This window comes from Erythrolamprus reginae, chromosome 5 (genome assembly GCF_031021105.1).
Source record: "Erythrolamprus reginae isolate rEryReg1 chromosome 5, rEryReg1.hap1, whole genome shotgun sequence".
NCBI classification, from domain to species: domain Eukaryota; kingdom Metazoa; phylum Chordata; class Lepidosauria; order Squamata; family Dipsadidae; genus Erythrolamprus; species Erythrolamprus reginae.
Genome location: NC_091954.1, coordinates 116,401,029 through 116,423,954, shown reverse-complemented (window position 1 = coordinate 116,423,954; position 22,926 = coordinate 116,401,029). Strand labels below are relative to the sequence as shown.

The 22,926-nt window shown below is 45.4% G+C and overlaps 1 protein-coding gene across 6 annotated transcripts in view; it reads left to right on the top strand.

The window, feature by feature from the left end:
* TNK2 (tyrosine kinase non receptor 2) overlaps nt 1-22,926 on the top strand; it is an 89,270-nt gene that overhangs the window by 21,389 nt on the left and 44,955 nt on the right. For 2 of the 6 annotated variants that reach the window (XM_070753812.1, XM_070753811.1), the window contains exon 1: nt 12,348-13,375. The exons of the other annotated variants lie outside the window; for them this stretch is intronic. In XM_070753812.1, the coding sequence (XP_070609913.1) occupies nt 13,199-13,375 (177 nt within the window). In that variant the 5' untranslated portion in view covers nt 12,348-13,198. Of the gene's footprint in view, nt 1-12,347; nt 13,376-22,926 lie in introns of those variants that run through there. 6 annotated transcript variants of the gene reach the window in all.

Genomic DNA, 22,926 nt, shown 5'->3' with positions numbered 1-22,926 from the left:
AGGGAAGATAGGCAGGTAGGTAGGTAGGTAGATAGATAGATATAAAAATGAAGAGGGAAGCAAGAAGGAAGGAAGATGAAGGAAGGATGATATAAAAAGGTGGAAGGGTAGGTAGGTAGATGGATGGATGGATGGATAGATAGAAAGAAAAGTGAGGAAGAGGGAAGGAAGATAGATAGATAGATAGATAAGATAGATAGATAGATAGATAGATAGATAGATAGATAGATAGAAAGAAAAGTGAGGAAGAGGGAAGGAAGGATAAAGAAGGAAGGGAGATATAAAAATGAGGAAGAGGGAAGCAAGAAAGAAGGAAGATAGATATAAAAAAGGAAGGAAGATGGAGGAAGGATGATATAAAAAAGAGGAAGGGTAGGTGGATGGATGCATAGATAGATAGATAGATAGATAGATAGATAGATAGATAGATAGATATAAAAATGAGAAGGAAGGAAGGAAGATAGATATAAAAAGGAGGAAGGGGAGAGAAGGAAGGAAGATATAAGAAGGAAGGAAGGAAGGAAGTAGAGATGGAAAGATAGGAAAGGGAGTGTGAGAATGAGGGAGCATGAAAGGAGGAGAAGAGGGAAGCGAAGGAGGAAGGAAGGAAAGGATGGAAAGAAGGAATGAGGGTGAGTGGCAGGAAGGAAAGGGGAAGAGGGTATAAAGAGAAGGAGGAAGGAAAAGGAGGGAAGAAGGAAGAGATGGAAAGGTGAAGGAACGATGGGAGGAGTGTGCAAAGAAGGCAGATGGGAGGAAGGAGAAGAAGGGAGAGGGAGGAAGGAGGGAAGGAAGAGATGGAAAAATAGAGAGGGAGAAAGGAAGAATGGAAAGAAGGAAGGAAGGACCAAGCAGACCAATGATTTTTGTGAAAATGAACCAGGTTTGGTTTGAAAAGGTTCCAACTGTTTTTCCCACGGAAATCTGGCCTTCCATTCTTTTGGCTCTTTCCAATGATGCTCAGGAAAGACCCTTGTAGTGTTTGTGTGTGTGTGTGCCACGCACACACAGGCACAAGCAGGCAAAGACCACAGAGTTGTGCGAATGGGGGGAAAACCATCCCCGGAAGGATGCTAGGCCTTCCTGTCTTCTACCCCCCCCTCCTCGCTCCCCACGGTGGCCACTCCCCCCTCCCCTCCTCCCCATTGGGGTGACGTGATGGCCCTCTCCCTCCCTTTCGTGTGTGCGTGTGTGTGTGTGCGTGCGCGTGCGCGTGTGGGGGGGAAGCTCCCCCAGCTCCCTTTGCATTAGGTCGGCCTGGGAGCATCCTGAGCAGAAGGCCCCCCCTCCATCGCCATGGCGACCGGATGCAGGGAAGACCAGCCGGATGCCTTGAAACCGAAAGGATGGAGAAGGGAGATGCCAGGAATGGCTGACTCACCCTGATGGTTGTGGGGGGTCCCTTGAGGCCTTTTCTCCGGGCATCGCCCGCTGGCAGAAATCGGGGTGCCAGATTCGGCTGTTTGTTCCGCCGAGCACGATGGGGGAGAAGGCGGATTACCAGCGGCTGGCCAGTGGGGAAGAGGAGGAGGTGGAAGCGCTCGGAAGGACGGCTTCGGCCAGCTTGGCAGGCCCTCAGCCTCCGGAGCCCAGACCTGATGTGTTGGCAGTGCCAGGGCAGAGGGTCAGTATGTGATGGAGTGCGGTCCCTGAGAATCTCAATCTCTCTTTCTCTCCTTCCCTCTCTCTCTTTCCCTCCCTCCGTCCTTCCCTTTTTTCCTTCTTCCCCCTCTCCTTCTTTCCTTCCCTCCCTTTCTCTTTCCTTCCTCCCTTCTCACTTTCCTTCCATTTCTCCCTCCATTCCTCTCTCTCCTTTCCTCCTTCCTTCCCTCTTTTTCCTTCCTTCCTTATCACTTTCCTTCCCTCCCTCCCTTTCTCTTTCCTTCCTTCCTTCCCTCTCTTTCCTTCCTCCCTTCTCACTTTCCTTCCATTTCTCCATCCTTTCCTCTCTCTCCTTTCCTCCTTCCCTCTCTTTCCTTCCTCCCTTCTCACTTTCTTCCATTTCTCCATCCTTTCCTCTCCTTTCCTCCTTCCCTCTCTTTCCTCCCCTCCCTCCTTCCAAAACGTCAGAGAACCTCTGCCCTATCCCCACCCCGAGATTACAGAGGGATCGGACTACAATCTCCATCCTCCTCTGCTGGCGCCTCCCAACGCAAAATCCCCCACAGCCTCTGATCACGGCCTTTATTTATACGGGGGAGGGTCTGGTATCCACGGTCAGTGTGTGGTGGTGGTGGGCCACTCCCAGCCCGCTTAGTGACGCCAGGCGAAGCTCAGGAAGGGCTGCTTAATCTGGATTTGGCCTTTCCCAAAGTGTACACAGACCCGAAAAGGAGCGAAACACGACGGACCAGTTTGACGGACAACAAGGGGGACGGGGTGGGGGCAAGGCAGATAGAGAGGGGGTGTGCGGAGTTTGAAGGCTGGAGAGGAGGCACCATTTTCAAGGATTTCCCAGGCCTGCCAGTGACTTTTATCTAAAAAAACCTGCTTTTTTTTCCATTCCCTTCTTCGGTGGAGCCTGGTTTCTCTTCAAGTTGTCTCCAAAAACTAGAAGGTCTGAATTTGGGTGGGTGGGTTGGGAGGAAAGAGGGATAAAGAGCAGCCGATTCCTCCCCGGTTTTGCAAACTTTGGGGAGCGTTGTAACGAAACCACAGTGCAAACCTGGAGAAACGTGGCTTTCGATGCCAGAGAATGAGATGGGTGTCAGGATGTTGGGGGGGCTTATTTATTTTATTTATTTTGTTTGTTTTGTCAAGTACGTATTGGTGGTATACAAAGATATAATAAGTTGGGTGGCACATAAATATAATAAATATACATGTCTGCGGAGAGGGGCGGCATACAAATCTAAATAATAAATAAATAATAAATATACTGCTCAAAAAAATAAAGGGAACGCTCAAAGAACACCTAGTTCTAAATGAATGAATGAAATATGCTCATTGAATATTTCATGGGCACAACTATTCCATTTGCACAATGGCATGTGAGATTGACTGTCAATCAGTGTTGCTTCCTGAGTGAACAGTTCGATTTCACAGAAGTTTGGTTTACTTGAAGTTATATTGTATTGTTTAAGTGTTCCCTTTATTTTTATTTTTTGAGCAGTGTACATAATACTAGTAAAAGAGAAACACTAGGACAGGGGACAGAAGGCACTCTATTGACCTCTTAGGAATTGGGAGAGGTCAAGAGTGGATAGTCTAAGGGTCAGGTTTTGGGGGTTTGGTGATGATCCTACAGAGTCTGGTAGTGAGTTCCAGGCATAAACTACTCAGTTACTAAAGTCGTATTTCCTGCAGTCGAGTTTGGAGCAGTTTACTTTAAGTTTGTATCTGTTGTGTACTTGTGTGTTGTTGTGGTTGAAGCTGAAGTAGTCGTTGATAGGAAGGACATTGTAGCATATGATTTTATGGGCTATGCTTAGGTTGTGTTTAAGGCGACGTAGCTCTAAGCTTTCTAAACCCAGGATTGCTTGGAAGATTTGGGTATGGGGGAGATTGGGAGCCCCCACTGGGGTGGGGGGAATGAGCTGGGTCTCCCTAGCGGCTGTGTTTATTCACACAATGTTGATGTTGGTCTGTCTGTGGTGTTATGAAGTCATGTGTCAGTCATGTGTACCAATCTTATCAGCTCGTGAATGTCAACTCCCAGAATCCCCCCAGGCCTCCTTCGCTTGGGAAGGGCTATGGCAGAGCTGGTTTGACTTTTGGACACTTGCTAAATGAAATGGTTTAAGAGGCCTGTCTGTGTGTTTTACACAGGATAGGAGGGAAATCAAGGAGAGAGGGTTTTCAGGGGGGGAAATGGGAGTAGCCGATTTAAGAGAAGATTGTTAAGTGGCTGCATTGCAAAGCAGAAGAAGGTCATATTTCGGAATTGTTTGCTATGAGATGGGTGGCAAATAAATTCATTAGATTAGATTACATTAGATTAGATTAGAGAGAGAGAGAGAGAGAGAGAGAGAGAGATGAGAGAGAGAAGTAAAGGTAGGTAGGTAGAAGAGATGGTAAGATATAGATGTTAGATTGGATAGATGGAAAGATAAACAAAAATAGATAAAGATAAATAGAAGAGATAGATCGGTAGATAGAAAGAAGAGATAGATGATAGATAGACAGACAGACAGACAGACAGACAGACAGACAGACAGACAGAGACAGACAGACAGACAGAGACAACAGATAAATAGATAACAATAGATAGATGGATGGATGGATGGATGGATGGATAGATATAAGAGATGGTAGATAGATTAGATGGGCGGAGAGAGAAGAGATGAGATAGATAGATAGATAGATAGATAGACAGACAGACAGATAGACAAGAGGTAGGTAGGAAGTAGGTAGATAGAAGAGATAGTTAAAAGGTAAGAGATAGATGATAGGTAGGTAGGGAGATTTGATAGCTGGATAGATAAATAAATAGATAAAGATAAATATAAGAGTTAGATAGATAAGATAGAAGAGATGGATGATAGGTAGGTATATATAGATAGATGATAGAGATAAATAAATAGAGAGGCAGACAAACAAATAGTCAAATATTGTTCTGATTGGACTTTCCCTGAGTGACAAGAACTGGAGACAACATCTGGGCCGCCTATTCATAAACAGCAGCCAAGGGCTATTTGGGCAGACGGTTGGGCTCGCAGGCCCCTCCAGCCGCATCCAGGGCAGCCCTCCCGAGGAGCCCTGGGGCGAAGGAGAGACACCGGCTTTTCCTGCCTCGCTCTTCAAACAGGTTTGGAGGCCCCAGGTGTGTTCTGGCGGAGGGGTCGCCGGCAGCCGCGCATGCGATAATTAGAGGGCAGCCAGGTGACATGGTTCAGGGCCAGGTGCAAAGGAAATTCCCCTTTGGCCAGTTGGTCGTATGCAGGTAGCTCTCGAACACCAAACTTCCCTTCCATCAGCAAGACTGTTGTTAAAAGTTAGCTCTGCTCTACTTTACGACCGTTGTTAAGTGAATCACGGTGGGTTAGTGTGAATCTGGCTTCCCCCCATTGGCTTTGCCGGTCAGCAGGTTGCAAAAAGGAAACGTGTGACACACACGTGGACGGACGGACACCATCACAAATCGGATCTGGTTGCCAAGTGGCTGAGTTTTGATCACATGACCAAACGGTCGTAAGTGTGAACAGCGATCGTAAGTTGCTTTGTCTCGTCGTTGTCGTAACTGTGAACGGTCCCAGAAGGAATGGTTGTAAGTGGAGGATTATCTGAACCTCACTTAAATGTGGGCCCTGACTTAGGGACCGCCTTCTGCCGCACAAATCCCAGCAACTGGTTAGGTCCCACAGAGTCGGCCTTCTCCGGGTCCCGTTGACAAAAAATGCCGTCTGGCGGGACCCAGGGGAAGAGCCTTCTCTGTGGCGGCCCAAACCCTCTGGAATCAACTCCCCCCAGAGATTAGGATTGCTCCCACGTTCCTTGCCTTTCGCAAACTCCTAAAAACCCACCTCTGCCGCCAGGCATGGGGAAATTGATTCCCCTCGGCCGTCGCCTTTTATGTAGGCTTTGTTTGGGATGTATAGCTATTTTTATATGAAGGCTTTTAATTGTTTTGGTTTTTTTAATCATTGGATTTGTATTGTATATTGTTGTTGTGAGCCGCTCCGAGTCTTCAGAGAGGGGCGGCATACAAATCTAATTATTATTATTATTATTAATAATAATAATAATAATAATAATAATAATAATTTGTTTCGTAGAAGTGGTTAATTCATTCCTAGTGTTGTCACTGGCCAGAATCTTTGAGCTACATCTTACTGTACAATAATTATTTACCTGCAAATGTAGAATTTAGTAATGATATGAATACATTTATAAACAGTTCGCTTAAATACATGAGCCAAAAGAAATAGTTGACCACCAGTATGTCTTTCTTTTTCCTTTTTTCCTTTTTTCTTTCTTTTCTTTCCTTTAACTCCTGAAACCAAAAAATCTCAACCTTTGTTAAGCACATTTATCAATGTTGTCTATTTTAATTGTTTAAATAAAGTCTTTCTTAAAAACTAAAAAAAACCAAACCCCATCTGTCAGTTTGCAGGACGTCATAAGAATTTGGTCTTCCTTTTGGCAGCTTTCAATCAATCTGAATAGAGCGGGAAGGGACCTTGGAGGTCTTCTAGTCCAACCCCGACCCCCTGAGTTGCAGAGAAGAGCAACAAAGGGGATTAAAGGCCTGATTTTCAGCCTTGGGGAAGGCCGTTTCGCCTCCTGGAGGCTGCAGGGAGGCTTCACGAAGCCCTGGAGTGCAAAAAAAAAAATCACCTCTCAGGCAAACCGGAAGTTCAGAAAATGGACTTCCGTTTTGCCTGTTGGGCTGTTTTTCGCACTTGGGAGGCTCCAGGGAAGCTTCCTTGAACCTTCTGCAGTGCAAAAAACAGCACAATGGGCAAACCGGAAGTCCGTTTTTCCCAAACTTCTGGTTTGTCCGTTGGGGCGTTTTTTTTCACCTATCAGGCTTCAGAAAGGTTTGTGCGCATGCTCGGGGGCAGCATGGGGGGTGCACAGATGTGGGGGAGGGTGGAAGGGGTGTGGACACACGAACCAAGAAAGGTTTGCCCGGGGGTTGGACTAGAAGACCTCCAAGGTCCCTTCCAACTCTGTTGTTGTTGTTGTTGTTATTATTATCATCATCATCATCACTGGGGTAGGGTCTCCTGCTTGAACAGGGCTGGACTAGAAGACCTCCGAGGTCCCTTCCAACTCTGTTGTTATTATGATGATGATGATGATTAGTATTATTATTATTTATATCACTGGGGTAGGGTCTCCTGCATGAACAGGGGGCTGGACTAGAAGACCCCCAAGGTCCCTTCCAACTCTGTTATTGTTGCTGTTGTTTTGTTGTTATTTATTATTATTATTATTATTATTATTATTATTATTATTTAATATTATAGTCATTATCATCATCATCACTGGGTTAGGGTCTCCTGCTTGAGCAGGGGGCTGGACTAGAAGACCTCCGAGGTCCCTTTCCAGCTCTTGTTATTCTGTTTAGTCCGGGAGCAATTGGCTGCTTTTGGGGGACCAGAAATGGTGGTTTTTGGAGAGCCAAAAGGTTCTATTCGGTAAACAGGAAGACCTCGATAGCCCCCTCCCCCTCCGGCGTTCCCCCCCCCCCCCCTTGGCAGAAGGGCTGATCTTAGATCCGGCCAGCTGTTCTCCCTTGGGTCCGTCTGGAAGACAAGAACGCAGTGTGCAGCCGCCAGGGAAGTTCAGAGGTCATGAGGACAAACCCTTGGCTCGGCCGCCTCCTCCTCCTTTCCCAGCTGGGTCTCCGAGGTGCTTTGCCTCCCTCCTCAATGCGGCTAGTCCTCACCGTGCTTTTTCAGCAGGACGGGAACCCCCTCCCACACACAGTTCCCAAGGATCTGGGCCAAAAGAATTCAACTTAAAAAGCAACCTTTAGCACATTGGTGGCTTTGACTACTACTTCCTGCCGTTTACTTTTCTATATTTTGCATTCGAAAAATTGAAGGGCAGTTTATTTCGTTTTGCTCAAATTTGCGTAGCTGGCTTCGAGTTCATGGTTTTTTCCCTTGTAATTTTTTTTTTACAAAACTTCACCAACTTTACATCCATACATATAGCACAATATCAACATGTTACTACACACTTACACATTGTTCCAGTGTATGTCCAGGAGTTGAGAGGCTTAGAAATCCTAGAAATCTAAATAATAAATCAATCAATATCATAAAGAGATATCCTAAATTTGCACCGTTTACACTTTTATCTCCCAAATGTTTTTCTCCTATATTTCGTACTTCTCCCTTCCTTCTACTTCCCTCTCTTCCCTCTTCCCTACTTCCCTCCTCCCTTCCCTTCTTACTTCCACTCTCCTCCTTATCCCTCCCTGAGTACTTCTAATTTTAATCTGTTACGTAATTGACAGACGAGATTTCCAGAGCCCTACAAAGTGTTGGTTATGACCTATAAAGCCCTTCATGGCACCGGACCAGATTATCTCAGGGACCGCCTTCTGCTGCACGAATCCCAGCGACCAGTTAGGTCCCACAGAGTGGGTCTTCTCCGGGTCCCATCAACTAAACAGTGTCGTTTGGCGGGACCCAGGGGAAGAACCTTCTCTGTGGCGGCCCCGACCCTCTGGAACCAGCTCCCCCCAGAGATTAGAATTGCCCCCACCCTCCTTGCCTTTCGTAAGCTGCTTAAAACCCACCTCTGCCGCCAGGCATGGGGGAACTAAGATACACTTTCCCCCTAGGCCTTTACAATTTTATGTATGGTATGTTTGTATGTATGTATGATTGGTTTTTATATAATGGGTTTTTAACTGTTTTTTACTATTGGATTTTGTTGTACTGTTTTACTGCTGTTGTTAGCCGCCCCGAGTCTGCGGAGAGGGGAGGCATACAAATCCAATAAATAATAATAATAATAATTCCTGTATAAAGCAATTCCACCGTTAACAGTAGACCTAAGAAATCCAGAAGCACCAATCAAATAATATTTATGTATTTATTGTTTGTTTGTTTGTTTGTTTATTATTTAAATTTGCTGACTCTGGGTGGCGTACAACAGTTTAAAACAATCAAAACAATAAAACCCGAGAATATAAAAGAAACATTCGTTCTACTTGGCTGGAGCTAGATGATAACAGTTCAACAGGACATAAAAAATCACCAACCACTTTTTTTAAACCTCCAGGTCATCATGTTGGTTAATGGATAAAATATTTCGAGAGCGATGATCCTGCTACTTTTTTGGGAAGCAAAAAAAAGCTGATAATTACCAATTTCGTGCAGAATGCAGCTGCGAGAGCAATCATGGGCTTTCCTAAATATGTCCATGTCTCATCAACACTCCGCAGTCTGCAGTGGCTGCTGATCAGTTTCCGGTCTCAATTCAAAGTGTTGGTAATGACCTATAAAGCCCTACATGGTATCGGACCAGAGTACCTCCGGGACTGTCTTCTGCCACACGAATCCCAGCGACCGATTAGGTCCCACAGAGTTGGCCTTCTACGAGTCCCATTGACTAAGCAATGTCGTCTGGGGGGACCCAGGAGAAGAGCCTTCTCTGTTGCGGCCCTGACCCTCTGGAATCAACTCCCCCCAGAGATTTGAACTGCCCCACCCTCCTTGCCTTTCGTAAACTCTTGCCAGGCATGGGGTAATGCAGGGCTTTAAAGGTCATAACCTTTGAATTGTGACTGGAAACTGATCGGCAACCAATGCAGACTGCGGAGTGTTGGTGTAACATGGGCATACTTGGGGAATTGAGACCCTCTTCCCCCTAGGCCTTTACAATTCTATGCATGGTATGTATGTATGTTTGGTTTTTTATATTAATGGGTTTTTAATTGTTTCTAACATCAGACTACTATTGTACACGGCTTTATTGGAGAGGGGCGGCATACAAATCAATCAATCAATAAATAAATAAATAAATAAATAAATAAAGCCCATGATTGCTCTCGCAGCTGCATTCTGCACGATCTGAAATTTCCGAACACTTTTCAAAGGTAGCCCCATGTAGAGAGCGTTACAGTAGTCGAGCCTCGAGGTGATGAGGGCATGAGTGACTGTGAGCAGTGACCCCCGGTCCAAATAGGGCCACAACTGGTGCACCAGGCGAACCTGGGCAAACGCCCCCCTCACCACAGCTGAAAGATGATGTTCCAATGTCAGTTGTGGATCGAGGAGGACGCCCAAGTTGCAAACCCTGTCTGAGGGGGTCAACAGTTTCTCCCCCCCCCCCAGGGTAATGGACGGACAGATGGAATTGTCCTTGGGAGGCAAGACCCACAGCCACTCCGTCTTGTCTGGGTTGAGTTTGAGTCTGTTGACACCCATCCAGGCCCCAACAGCCTCCAGGCACCGGCACATCACTTCCACTGCTTCGTTGACTGGACATAGGGTGGAGATGTATAACTGGGTATCATCGGCATATTGATGATACCTCACCCCATGCGGATGATCTCACCCAGCGGTTTCATGTAGATATTAAATAGCAGGGGGGAGAGGACCGACCCCTGAGGCACCCCACAAGGGAGAAACCTACAGGTCGACCTCTGACCCCCCCACCTAAGCTAGGACCAGGTGGTATTTGCAAATTTCATCTTGGAACAAGAAGATATAGAAGCCTAAGGCTGGAAGAAGGGCCCTCTAGAGGTCTTATAGTCCAACCAGCCAGGCTTAAAACACCATCCGTCCTGCATGAAGGGTTGGTTCAACCTCTTGAACTCTCCAGAAACTTTTTTCTCCCTTTTTTGCCAGCCTGTATGTTCCGTGGCCCCGGGAATTTGGCAACAGGGATGGTGTTTGCATTCTCCGCTGGGCAGTGATGGGCTGCCAAAATTTTTACTGCCGCACTGTGGGCGTGGCTTATTGTATGGGTTTGGCTTGAAGGTCATGTGACCAGGTAGGAGTGGCTTGTCGACCGTATGACCAGGTGGGAGTGGCTTGACAATCATGTGACCTAGGGTGGCGTAAAGATCATGTGACTGGGCAGAAGTGGCTTACTGACCAAGATAAGTTTTCAAATAGGTGCTTGGACTCTTTTTTAGTTGATTAAGTCCCATTATTTGAATAGCCACACAAAGGACAAATGATAGACAGCATCATTTGTTGAGGAGCACAATAACATTTATTTATTTATTTATTTATTTATTTATTTATTTATTTATTTATTAATAGAGTTGAAAGGGACCGTTAGGTCATCGAGTCCAACCCCCTGCCTGAGCAGGAAACCCTACAGCACCCCAGCCAAATGGAAGTCCAATCTCCTCTTGAAGGTGTCCAGAGTTGGGGAGTTCACCACCTCCCCTGGCAGGCAGTTCCATTGGTTGATCGCTCTGACCGTCAGGAAGTTCTTCCTTATTTCCAGGTTGAATCTCTCCTTGGTCAGCTTCCAACCATTGTTCCTCGTCCGGCCCTCTGGTGCCCTGGGGAATAAAGAGACCCCCTCCTCACCGTGGCAACCCCTCAATTTGAAGGTTTCATACTGAATCCACAAAGTTCAGTAGGATAACAGATTAGGCAAGTAGCTCAATTTTCTTCAATTGTTATGAAAGTTCAGCTCTAGACAATGAATAAAACGATCGAAACGTTTGAGGGTAAAAAAATACTATTTAATTATTTCCTATTTTAAAAGTAATTGAGGATCATACTAAGGTACTAGAGAAGGAAGGACAATAAAAATAACTATTAAGTATTCAATAAATAGTGCATAAACCTACTACCCCCACTGCGTTTCCCCCCATGGGGGCAGCAGCACATTACTGCTTCTTTCGGACCTTCCCTCTCTCTCATTGTATTCATTCCTTCCTTCATCCCCTCCCTCACTTCTTTCCTTCTTCCATCTCAATCCTTCCTTCTTTCCTTCCTTCCTTTTTTCCTTCCTTCCTTCGTTCCTTCGTTCCTTCCTCTTCATTATTCCCATTCCCTTCCTTCTCTCCCTCCCTCCTTTCCTTCTTCCATCTCAATCCTTCCTCCTTTCCCTCTCTCCCTCCTTTCCTTCCATCTCAATCCTTCCTTCCTTCCTTCCTTCCTTCCTTCCTTCCTTCCTTCCTCTTCATTATTCCCATTCCCTTCCTTCCTTTCCTTTCCAATGAATAAAGGCAGGAAACATTATATTCCCATCCTCCCAAAATATATGACATTATATATGTCATATATTCAAAGCAGCACGGAACTAACAACTTCAGCCTGATGATGGTGAATGTGATTTCACCGAAACGTTGCATAGACACTCAAAATATTACACGCTACCGGGGTACATATTTGGGGGTGGCAGTGGAGTGGCTCCTTCCAAGCCCCCCTTTGGCCAGCCTTGTTCCACCTCTGTCTCGGGGGTCCGATCCTCCGTCTGGGCTCAGATTCGCAGGGGAAAAGAGCTCAGCTTTTCAGGCTGGAAGTCTCTGGGAAGAACCCGTTGTTACAAAAAATAAAAATAAATCACTTTTCGGAGCCTCACAGGAAATCACCCGTCCGGCCCTGTTGTTAAATGTGACCTCTTGGCAGCCGACCGGGCCAAGCATTCCCGGCGAATACCAAGGGGTCTGTGTTGCAAGGCTGGCCCACAGGGCTGGGAGGAGGAGTTGGGGGGGGAGTAGTGGCCGTCCCCGAGGACTGACCGGAGGGGAGGGGAGGATGCAGAACACGCCCGCTGGCACGGCAAAGTCTCCTCCGCCGTGCAAAGCACAACAAGATCGTTTTGTGTTTTTGCAAAAACAAACTTTTTTCACAGAGTTTTTGCAAAGATCCCTCTGCTTGGGGAAAAGCAGTTGCAAAGGACGAAGGCCTGGAACGTTATCACACACACACACACACACACACACACACAAAAATACACACTTAAACACATGCCCCACTAAGTCCTGTGGGCACTACAGGGGCAGGTTTTTGCCTGGAGTAGTGGGCAAGCAGGAAGAATTTGGCTGGAGGATTCGGAAAGGCAGTTGTGGATTTTTTGGAGGCTGGAAGACGGTGGTTTCCCTCGGTGGGTGGAAAAGGAGAAGGCGAGGACAACAAGCAACGGATGGAAATTGACAGGGGAGAGAAGCCACCTGGAATTGAGGAGGAACTTCCTAACTGCGTGGACAATTAACCGGAGGAACTGCTTGCCACCAGAAGTTGTGGGTGCTCCATCGCTGGAGGCTTTTTTAAGAAGACACTGGCAAGCCACTTGTCTGAAATGGTATAAATGCTCTCCCGCTCGAGCAGGGGGCTGGACTAGTAGATCTCCAGAGTCCCTTCCAGCTGTCTCCTGATTGGTTCAAGGGATCCAGTTTGCTGATGGATCCGTGTTTTCCCGCCAACTCTTCCCCTACGACCTGGATGGAAGTCGGTCCTCGCGGGGGAATTTCGGAAACGCTCTGCCTAAATAGATTTTCCCGTTATCTCCGAGGGAGCCAGCATTGGATGACCGTTGGATTTTGCCTCTCGGGGGATTTACTGAAACTTTCATAAGCAGACGAGTTTGAGGATTTGGCTGCGGTTTCCTAAGCCTCCTTGTTCTCCCTCTGGTTGCGCCACTTGAATCCAGAACTCAGACGGACAAGAGAGGCTGGTTGGGTAGCGGGGACCAGCATCTCTAGGGCAGAGCAAGAAGCAATGGATGGAAACTTTGTCGAGGAGAGAAGCGAACCTGGAATGAAGGAGGAATTTCCTGAAAGCGAGGACAATTGACCAGTGGAACAGCCTGCCACCAGACGCTGTGGATGCTCCATCCCTGGAGATTTATAAGAAGAGACTGGAGAGCCACTAGGGGTTGGACTAGAAGACCTCTAAGGTCGCTTCCATTTCTGTTAATTCTGTTCTCTGCCCGGCCCACGATGCAGCGTTTTGAGGCCTGGCGTCGCTCCTTCCCGTTCCTTTCCCGTTTCCTGGTTTACAAGGTAAGGAAGCGCCGGACATGGACAAAATTGAACAGGTCCAAAGACGGGCTACAAGAATGGTGGAAGGTCTTAAACATAAAACGTATCAGGAAAGACTTCATGAACTCAATCTGTAGAGTCTGGAGGACAGAAGGAAAAGGGGGGACATGATGGAAACATTTAAATATGTCAGAGGGTTAAATAAGGTCCAGGAGGGAAGTGTTTTTAATAGGAAAGTGAACACAAGAACAAGGGGGCACAATCTGAAGTTAGTTGTGGGAAAGATCAGAAGCCACGTGAGAAAATATTATTTGACTGAAAGAGTAGTAGATCCTTGGAACAAACTTCCAGCAGACGTGGTTGGTAAATCCACAGGAACTGAATTTAAACATGCCTGGGATAAACATATATCCATTGTAAGATAAAATACAGGAAATAGTATAAGGGCAGACTAGATGGACCATGAGGTCTTTTCCTGCCTTCAGTCTTCTATGTTTCTATTGCCCCAAGATTTTTCTCCAGTCCAGTTTTCTCCAGTTGTGTGTCTTTGGTTCCAGCATGCAGCTTGGCTCACTTGCTAGAGTCACCTCCTTTTGTGCTCCCTGCAGGGATCAATCTGCAGCACCCCTACATCCTGTGCTAGTGGGGTGCAATAGGATGGACCCGGATTTAGGAAATTGGCCTTTGGGGATTTTGTTGTAAGCCGCCTAGAGTCCTTGGGGAGTTGGGAGTTGGCTGTTCTGTGTTAGCCAAAACTTCAGGAGAGAAGGATTGACGGGTCGTGATTTCTGACAGTCTCCAAATGGGTGAACATTGCAGTCAGGCAGTAGGGAAAGCAAGAAGAAGGCTTGGCTGCATAGCTAGAGGTATCACAAGCAGGAAGAGGGAGATTGTGATCCCGCTGTATAGAGCGTTGGCGAGACCTCATTTGGAATCATACTGTGTTCAGTTCTGGAGACCTCACTCACAAAAAGAGATGGATCAAATTGAACGGGTCCAAAGACGGGCTACAAGAATAGTGGAAGGTCTTAAGCATAAAACGTATCAGGAAAGACTTCATGAACTCAATCTGTAGAATCTGGAGACAGAAGGGAAAGGGGGGACATGATCGAAACATTTAAATGAGTTAAAGGGTTAAATAAGGTTCAGGAAGGAAGTGTATTTAATGGGAAAGTGACCACAAGAACAAGGGGGCACAATCTGAGGTTGGTTGGGGGAAAGATCAAAAGCAACGTGAGAAAATATTATCCTGCCTTTAGCTCAGAGTTTCCACAGAAAGACCAGGCTTAGAGGCCTTTCTGTCATAAACCCAAGAACTGGTTGCAAGTCACTTTTTTCCCACTGCCAAAATGGTCACTAACCAAGCCGTCAGAATTTGAGACCTGCCTGCGGCTCAGAATTTGCATAGCCCTTCTATAAGCTTAATTTTTAGATTAATGAAGTAATTATTGATGAAATAAAAATAGGATTTAGGATGTTTTATTATGTTTCTCTATCAAAGAGACCTTTTAGCTGGGTTGCTAGAAAGATAACCATTAAGTGTTGGACCTCACATTTCTTGACAAATGTCTCTTTTTCTTTTATGTCCACTGAGAGCATCTGCACCAAAGACAAATTCCTTGTGTGTCCAATCACTCTTGGCCAATAAAGAATTCTATTGTATTATTCTATAAGAGTAATGATGGATGAATCCAAAATAAAGTTTTAGGTCCCTTAGAGGTCAGTAAGGGGCGTGCATAAGTGCACCAGTGTGCCTTCCGTCCCCTGTCCAATTGTCTCTCCTTATCTCATTTATCTTTTCTTCCTTTCAAATATGTTCACCTATACTTTTATATCTTTTCTTCTATCCTTTTCTTTCTTTATATTATTACATATCTCTCTCTTCAATGTGTACTATGTATTGGACAAAATAAATAAATAAATAAATAAATGTTTTATTAATTTTGTATATAGGAGATTATACGCTGCTCAAAAAAATAAAGGGAACACTAAAACCACACAATATAACTCCAAGTAAATCAAACTCCTGTGAAATCAAATTGTCCACTTAGGAAGCAACACTGATTGACAGTCAATTTCACCTGCCGTTGTGCACATTCAACTTTGTACAGAACAAAGGATTCAGTGAGAATATTTCATTCATTCAGATCTAGGATGGGTTCTTGGAGGGTTCCCTTTATTTTTTGAGCAGTATATAAGCATATTGTTAGGCATTGAGGGTCTATGTATTTTTATGTATGTATGTTTTTCAAGCTCGAGAATTTTTTTTTAAAAATTATACCTCCACCACTCACCCAAAAAAGAATTTGCACAGAAAAAAAGCCGGTTGGGATCTCGCCCGTCATAAATCCTCCGGCTCAGCCTTCTGTGAATGAGTTGTTGGCCAGATCACTCAGGATTCCCGGATCGTCGAAACGCTGGGGCCACACCGACTCAATAGAGAAAGGCCCCGATGTTGCGTAAGCTGCTTTCTTCCTTGCAACTTTCTCAGTGTAGCAATGGAAAAAAGTCCGGACCTGACCCAATTCCCCTTCCAAACAACACCGAGCAATAGTTTACTCATTGCTCATTTCCTCTCCAGACTCCTCTTTGTCTCTAGCCAAGGAATTCTTCTCGCTTGGCCAAAAAAGCAAAAATTGTGTTTTTTATGGCTGCAATATCGGGGCTGCCTTACCTGCAGGGAGACACCAGGGGGCAGCAGAGACTTTGGAGTGGGGGGGCAGACTTTGGACAGGTGAGCTAAACCTGTTTGGCTGTGCTGGGCAGGTTGGGTGGAAGCTCTGCGACGGTGGATTATTTGTTGTGATTCTAGAAGTGGAAAAATTTCAGAAAGAGCAGCTGCTAAAGCAAGAGTCATTTCAAAGAAGGGAAATAAATGCAGATATGTGTGTTTGGAAGCGCTTTGATTTATTGTTATTTTAGTATTTTAAAAAAACCATTTAGTATTTTTTTTATTTACTTATTCTTTGTCCAATATACAATACATATGAAAGAGAATAGACATTAAGTAATATATATAAAGATTGAAAGTAAGAAAGAAGAGAAGGAGAAGGAAAGGGGAGAAAATATATGATATATGAGATAAGGAAAGACAATTGGACAGGGGACGATAGGCACATCAGTGCACTTATGTACGCCTCTTACTGGCCTCTTAGGAACCTGGAGAGGTCAATCGTGGAGAGTCTTAGGGAGAAATGTTGGGGGCTGGGGGCTGACACCACTGAGTCCGGCAATGAGTTCCACACTTCGACAACTCGATTGTTTAAGTCATATTTTTCACAGTCAAGTTTGGAGCGGTTAATATTACATTTGAATCTGTTGCGTGCTCTTGCTGTTGAAGCTGAAGTAGTCGTTGACCGGAAGGACGTTGCAGCATATGATCTTGTGGGCAATACTCAAATCGTGTTTTAGGCACCATAGTTCTAGGCTTTCTAGGCCCAGGATTGTTAGTCTATTTTCGTAGGGCATTCTGTTTCGAGTGGAGGAGTGGAGGGCTCTTCTGGTGAAATATCTTTGGACATTTTCAAGGGTGTTGATATCCGAGATGTGATATGGGTTCCAGACAGATGAGCAGTATTCTAGGGTGGGTCTGGCATAGGTTTTGTAGGCTCTGGTCAGTAGATTGCCAGAGCAGAAGCTACGTAGAATCAGGTTAACAACTCTAGAAGCTTTTTTGGCGATATTGTTGCAGTGGGCTTTAGCACTTAGGTCGTTTGATAAATTCATAAATGTGGTTTGTATCTCATCTTTATTATTTTTTAACAATAAGCCAAAGCGGCAAGCATACTTAACACTTCTCCTTCCTTCCCCTCCCTCATTCTTCCCATCTCCTTCTTTTTCTCCCTTTCTCTTTGCCTCTCTTTTCTTCCTTCCTCTCTCCCTCCTTTTTTCCTTCCTTTTCTGATCTCACTCCTTTCCTTCCTTCCTTTCCTTCTCCCATCTCTACCATTCACTCCTTCCTTCCTTTATTCATTCCTCTCCCTATCAATCCATCCCCCCTTCCTTCCCCCCTGTCTCCCTCCCTCCTTTTTCATCTTGCTCTTTTCCTCCCTTCCTTCCTTTCCTTCTCTTCCCATCTCTACCATTCACTCCTTCCTTCATTTCTCTTCTATCCTTCCTTCTTCCACTCTTGCCTCCTCCCTCCCACCCTCCTTCCTTTCTTCTCTCCTTTTCTCATCTTGCTCCTTTCCTTCCCTTCCCTACCATTCACACCTTCCTTCCTTCATTTTTCTTGATTCCTTTTCCTATCAATCTATCCTTCCTTCCCCCACATTTCCTCCCACCCTCCTTCCTTCCTTTTTTCATCTTACTCCTTTCCTTCCTTCTTTCCCATCTCTTCCATTCACTCCCCTCCTTCCTTCCTTCCTTTTTTCATCTTACTTCTTTCCTCCCTTTCCTTCCTTCCTTCCCATCTCTTCCATTCATTCACTCCTTCCTTCCTATCTTTTTTCCTTCCTTCCTTCCTATCTTTTTTCCTTCCTTCTTTCCTTCCTATCTTCTTTCTATCCTTCCTTCTTTCCCTTGCTTGCTTCCTCCCCCTCCCCCCCGTGTCAGTGGTCCAGGGGGAACCATTGTCTTCTCTCGCAGGGCCCTGTGGGTTGAAGGGACGCGGGCGGATTTGTCCAAGGAGGAGCAGCTGTTGTCCTTGGAAAGGAGACAAAACAGGCTTCCCAAAAGGAGCAGATGTTCAGCCGGGAGGGCGGTTGAGTAGCCTTCAGATAAGGGCAGCGCACCTGCAGTTGTGGGCCAGATGTTTAAAAGCGGGAGGAAGGAAGCTCCCCCCCCCCCAAATGTAAACAGAGACATAAATCACACAAAGGAATTAGCTGGTGGGAAAGGCAGTGATTGATGGGGTAAAGAGGCTGGCCACAGAGCTTGCCAGTAGCTCAAGTCTTTTCTGGGGGAAGGAAGGAAGGAAGGAAGGAAGGAAGAAGAATGTGAAAAGAGGAATGAAAGAAAGAAGAAAAAGAAAAAAAGAAAGAAAGAAAAAAGAGTAAAAAAGAAAGGAAGGAAAAAAGGAAAAGAAAGAAATAAGAGTAAAAGATGAAGGAAGCAAAGAAAGAAAAAAAAGATAGAGTAAAAAAAAGGAAGGAAAAGAAAACAGTTAAAAAGAAAGAGTAAAAAGAAGGAAGGAAGGAAGAAGAGAATGAAAAGAGGAAGGAAAGAGAAAGAAAGTAAAAAGTAAAAAGAGAAGGAAGGAAAGAAAGAAAGGAAAAAAGAAAAAAGAAAGGAAGGAAAGAAAGAGAAAGGGACAGGGAGAGGAAAAGAAAGAAATAAGAGTAAAAAAATAGAAGCAAAGAAAGAAAGAGAAAGAAAAAAGAGAGTAAAAAAGGAAGGAAAAGAAAAAAGACAAAGAAGAAAGATTAAAAAGAAAGAAGGAAGGAAGAAGAGTAAAAAGAGGAAGGAAAGAAAGAAGAAAAAAAAAGTAAAAAGAGTAAAAAAGAAAGGAAGGAAAAAAGGAAAAGAAAGAAATAAGAGTAAAAGATGAAGGAAGCAAAGAAAGAGAAAGAAAAAAGATAGAGTAAAAAAAAGGAAGGAAAAGAAAAAAGTAAAAAAGAAAGAGTAAAAAGAAGGAAGGAAGGAAGAAGAGAATGAAAAGAGGAAAGAAAGAAAGTAAAAAGAGAAGGAAGGAAAGAAAGAAAGGAAAAAAGAGAAAAAAGAAAGGAAAGAGAGAAAGGGAGAGGGAAAGGAAAAGAAAGAAATAAGAGTAAAAAAATAGAAGCAAAGAAAGAAAGAGAAAGAAAAAAGAGAGAGTAAAAAAGGAAGGAAAAGAAAAAAGACAAAGAAGAAAGATTAAAAAGAAAGAAGGAAGGAAGAAGAGTAAAAAGAGGAAGGAAAGAAAGAAGAAAAAGAGAAAGTAAAGAGAAGGAAGCAAAAAAAGAAAAGAAAAAGTAAAAAAGAAAGGAAGGAAAGAAGAAAAAGAAAGAGTAAAAAACGAAGGAAGCAAAGACAGAGAGAAAAAAGAGAGTAAAAAAAGGAAGGAAAAGAGGAAAGAGTAAAAAGAAGGAAGGAAGGAAAGAGAAAAAAAGAAATTTTAAACTCTCCATGCCACTTCCCAGGACCCCTCGGTTAGTCATTTCCTGCACAATCGCACCTTTCCCGTTGTGTTCTCTGTAAGGGCGGTTGTGATGCCAAATCCAGATTCCGCTTGGCACATGGGGTTTATTTCCTCCGTGTGGCGCATGTGAAATAGTTTGGGACCCAGAACAGAAGCCTCGTTTGTCTCCCGTAGACAATGATGTGCCTCTCGGGGTTGGAAAAGAGGAGGGGGGAGGCTGGACCCCCACTCCCCTCGGATGGAGACGGAAGGGGGGTGGGAGAACTGCTGTTGAAGGGGCCAGCCCATGCTCGGTTGGGGCCAGACCCGGCAGTGTTGATGTGCGTTGCACACACGTTGCAAAGGAGGGTGGGGAGGTAGGGAAGAGGGGCGGGTGGGAAGAAGGCCATGGGGGGCGAGGGCTGGGAAATAAGGAAGCACGCTCCCTCCCCCTCAGCCCAGCCTTGGAGCAGCTTCAGATTTTTCCACTGACTTTCATATCCTGCCATTATTGTTTTTACAAAAAATAACCGAGGCTTCCGACTTACACACAATAGCACTTCCTCCTCCTCCTGAATTTTTTGCACAACAACCCTGCCAAGGTGGTGGGGCTAGAACTCCCCGTCTCAAGATGACTGGCTCACAGTTACACAGTGGGCTTTCATGCCTAAGGTGGGACTAGAACTCCCCGTCTCCTGGTAATTGGCCCAAAGTCACCCAGTTGGCTTTCATGCCTAAGGTGGAACTAGAACTCCCAGTCTCCTGGTAATTGGCCCATAGTCACCCAGTTGGCTTTCATGCCTAAGGTGGAACTAGAACTCCCCATCTCCTGGTAATTGGCCCAAAGTCACCCAGTGGGCTTTCATGCCTAAGGTGGGACTAGAACTCCCCGTCTCCTGGTAATTGGCCCAAAGTCACCCAGTTGGCTTTCATGCCTAAGGTGGAACTAGAACTCCCCATCTCCTGGTAATTGGCCCAAAGTCACCCAGTGGGCTTTCATGCCTAATGTGGGACTAGAACTCCCTGTCTCCTGGTAATTGGCCCAAAGTCACCCAGTTGGCTTTCATGCCTAAGGTGGAACTAGAACTCCCCGTCTCCTGGTAATTGGCCCATAGTCACCCAGTTGGCTTTCATTCCTAAAGTGGGACTAGAACTCCCCGTCTCCTGGTAATTGGCCCAAAGTCACCCAGTTGGCTTTCATGCCTAAGGTGGAACTAGAACTCCCCATCTCCTGGTAATTGGCCCATAGTCACCCAGTTGGCTTTCATGCCTAAGGCGGGACTAGAACTCCCCGTCTCCTGGTAACTGGCCCATAATCACCCAGTTGGCTTTCATGCCTAAGGTGGAACTAGAACTCCCCGTCTCCTGGTAATTGGCCCAACATCGCCCAGTTGGCTTTCCTGCCTAAGGCGGGACTAGAACTCCCCGTCTCCTGGTAATTGGCCCATAGTCACCCAGTTGGCTTTCATGCCTAAGGTGGAACTAGAACTCCCCGTCTCCTGGTAATTGGCCTATAGTCACCCAGTTGGCTTTCATGCCTAAGGCGGGACTAGAACTCCCCGTCTCCTGGTAATTTGCCCATAATCACCCAGTTTGCTTTCATGCCTAAGGTGGAACTAGAACTCCCCGTCTCCTGGTAATTGGCCCAACATCGCCCAGTTGACTTTCATGCCTAAGGCGGGACTAGAACTCCCCGTCTCCTGGTAATTGGCCCATAATCACCCAGTTGGCTTTCATTCCTAAAGTGGGACTAGAACTCCCCATCTCCTAGTAATTGGTCCAAAGTCACCCAGTTGGCTTTCATGCCTAAGGCGGGACTAGAACTCCCCGTCTCCTGGTAATTGGCCCATAATCACCCAGTTGGCTTTCATTCCTAAAGTGGGACTAGAACTCCCCGTCTCCTGGTAATTGGCCCAAAGTCACCCAGTTGGCTTTAATGCCTAAGGTGGAACTAGAACTCCCCGTCTCCTGGTAATTGGCCCATAGTCACCCAGTTGGCTTTCATGCCTAAGGCGGGACTAGAACTCCCCGTCTCCTGGTAATTGGCCCATAATCACCCAGTTGGCTTTCATGCCTAAGGTGGAACTAGAACTCCCCGTCTCCTGGTAATTGGCCCAACATCGCCCAGTTGGCTTTCATGCCTAAGGAGGGACTAGAACTCCCCGTCTCCTGGTAATTGGCCCATAATCACCCAGTTGGCTTTCATTCCTAAAGTGGGACTGGAACTCCCCATCTCCTGGTAATTGGCCCAAAGTCACCCAGTTGGCTTTCATGCCTAAGGTGGGACTAGAACTCCCCGTCTCCTGGTAATTGGCCCAAAGTCACCCAGTTGACTTTCATGCCTAAGGCGGGACTAGAACTCCCCGTCTCCTGGTAATTGGTCCAAAGTCACCCAGTTGGCTTTCATGCCTAAGGTGGGACTAGAACTCCCCGTCTCCTGGTAATTGGCCCATAATCACCCAGTTGGCTTTCATTCCTAAAGTGGGACTAGAACTCCCTGTCTCCTGGTAATTGGCCCAAAGTCAGCCAGTTGGCTTTCATGCCTAAGGCGGGACTAGAACTCCCCGTCTCCTGGTAATTGGCCCAAAGTCACCCAGTTGGCTTTCATGCCTAAGGTGGGACTAGAACTTCCTGTTTCCTGGTAATTGGCCCAAAGTCACCCAGCCGGCTTTATATCAGTGCAGTCATTAAACAAAAACCAGTCATCGTGAGCATGTTCCCTACAGTGCAAGTTTCCAAAAGGGAAAGGAAGGAGAAGGTTTTAACCAAACAGTTGTAAAACACAATTGCGAGATGCTGTAAATACAACCAGGTGGTCGACTGCATGGAGTCTTCGGAGAGGGGCGGCATAGAAATCTAATAAATAATAATAATAATAAATAATAATAATGGACAAGTATGAAATTGGGAATATAAATCTCTGTATTCTCAGGTGGGTTGTAACTGAATAGTCATTAAGGGACAGTGATTATCTCCCCCGAACCGAGAAGGGATGTTTTCTCATGCAACCTAGTTCCTGTGCATGTACAGAGGAAACTTCATTTGCTCGCCCACTACTTAGGCATCCTGGGAGTTACGGAATCCTGATGCAGAATTCAGGTCTCCAGCCATGGCAACCTAAAGACTTAGGGAGTTCTGGAATTCCACAGGCAGAATTCTGGGAGTGGGTCCGTAGGTCTTCAGGATGGCTTGGTTGAAGCCCAGAACATCTTCAGGGTTCCACTAACGAGGGCAAGCAGTGGTATAATCATAATAATAGTAATAATAATAATAATAATAATAATAATAATAATAATAATAATAACAGCAACAGCAACAAAGCAATAAATAATATAAATAATAGCAATAACAATAGCAATAACAATATAATAATAATAATAATAATAATAATAATAATAATAATAATAATAATACGAAGATCCAAATACGAAGATCTAAAAATCGAGCTGCAACGACTCTGGCATAAGCCAGTGAAATTGTCCCAGTGGTCCTTGGCATGCTGGGTGCAGTGCCAAAGGATTTCAGCGGACATTTG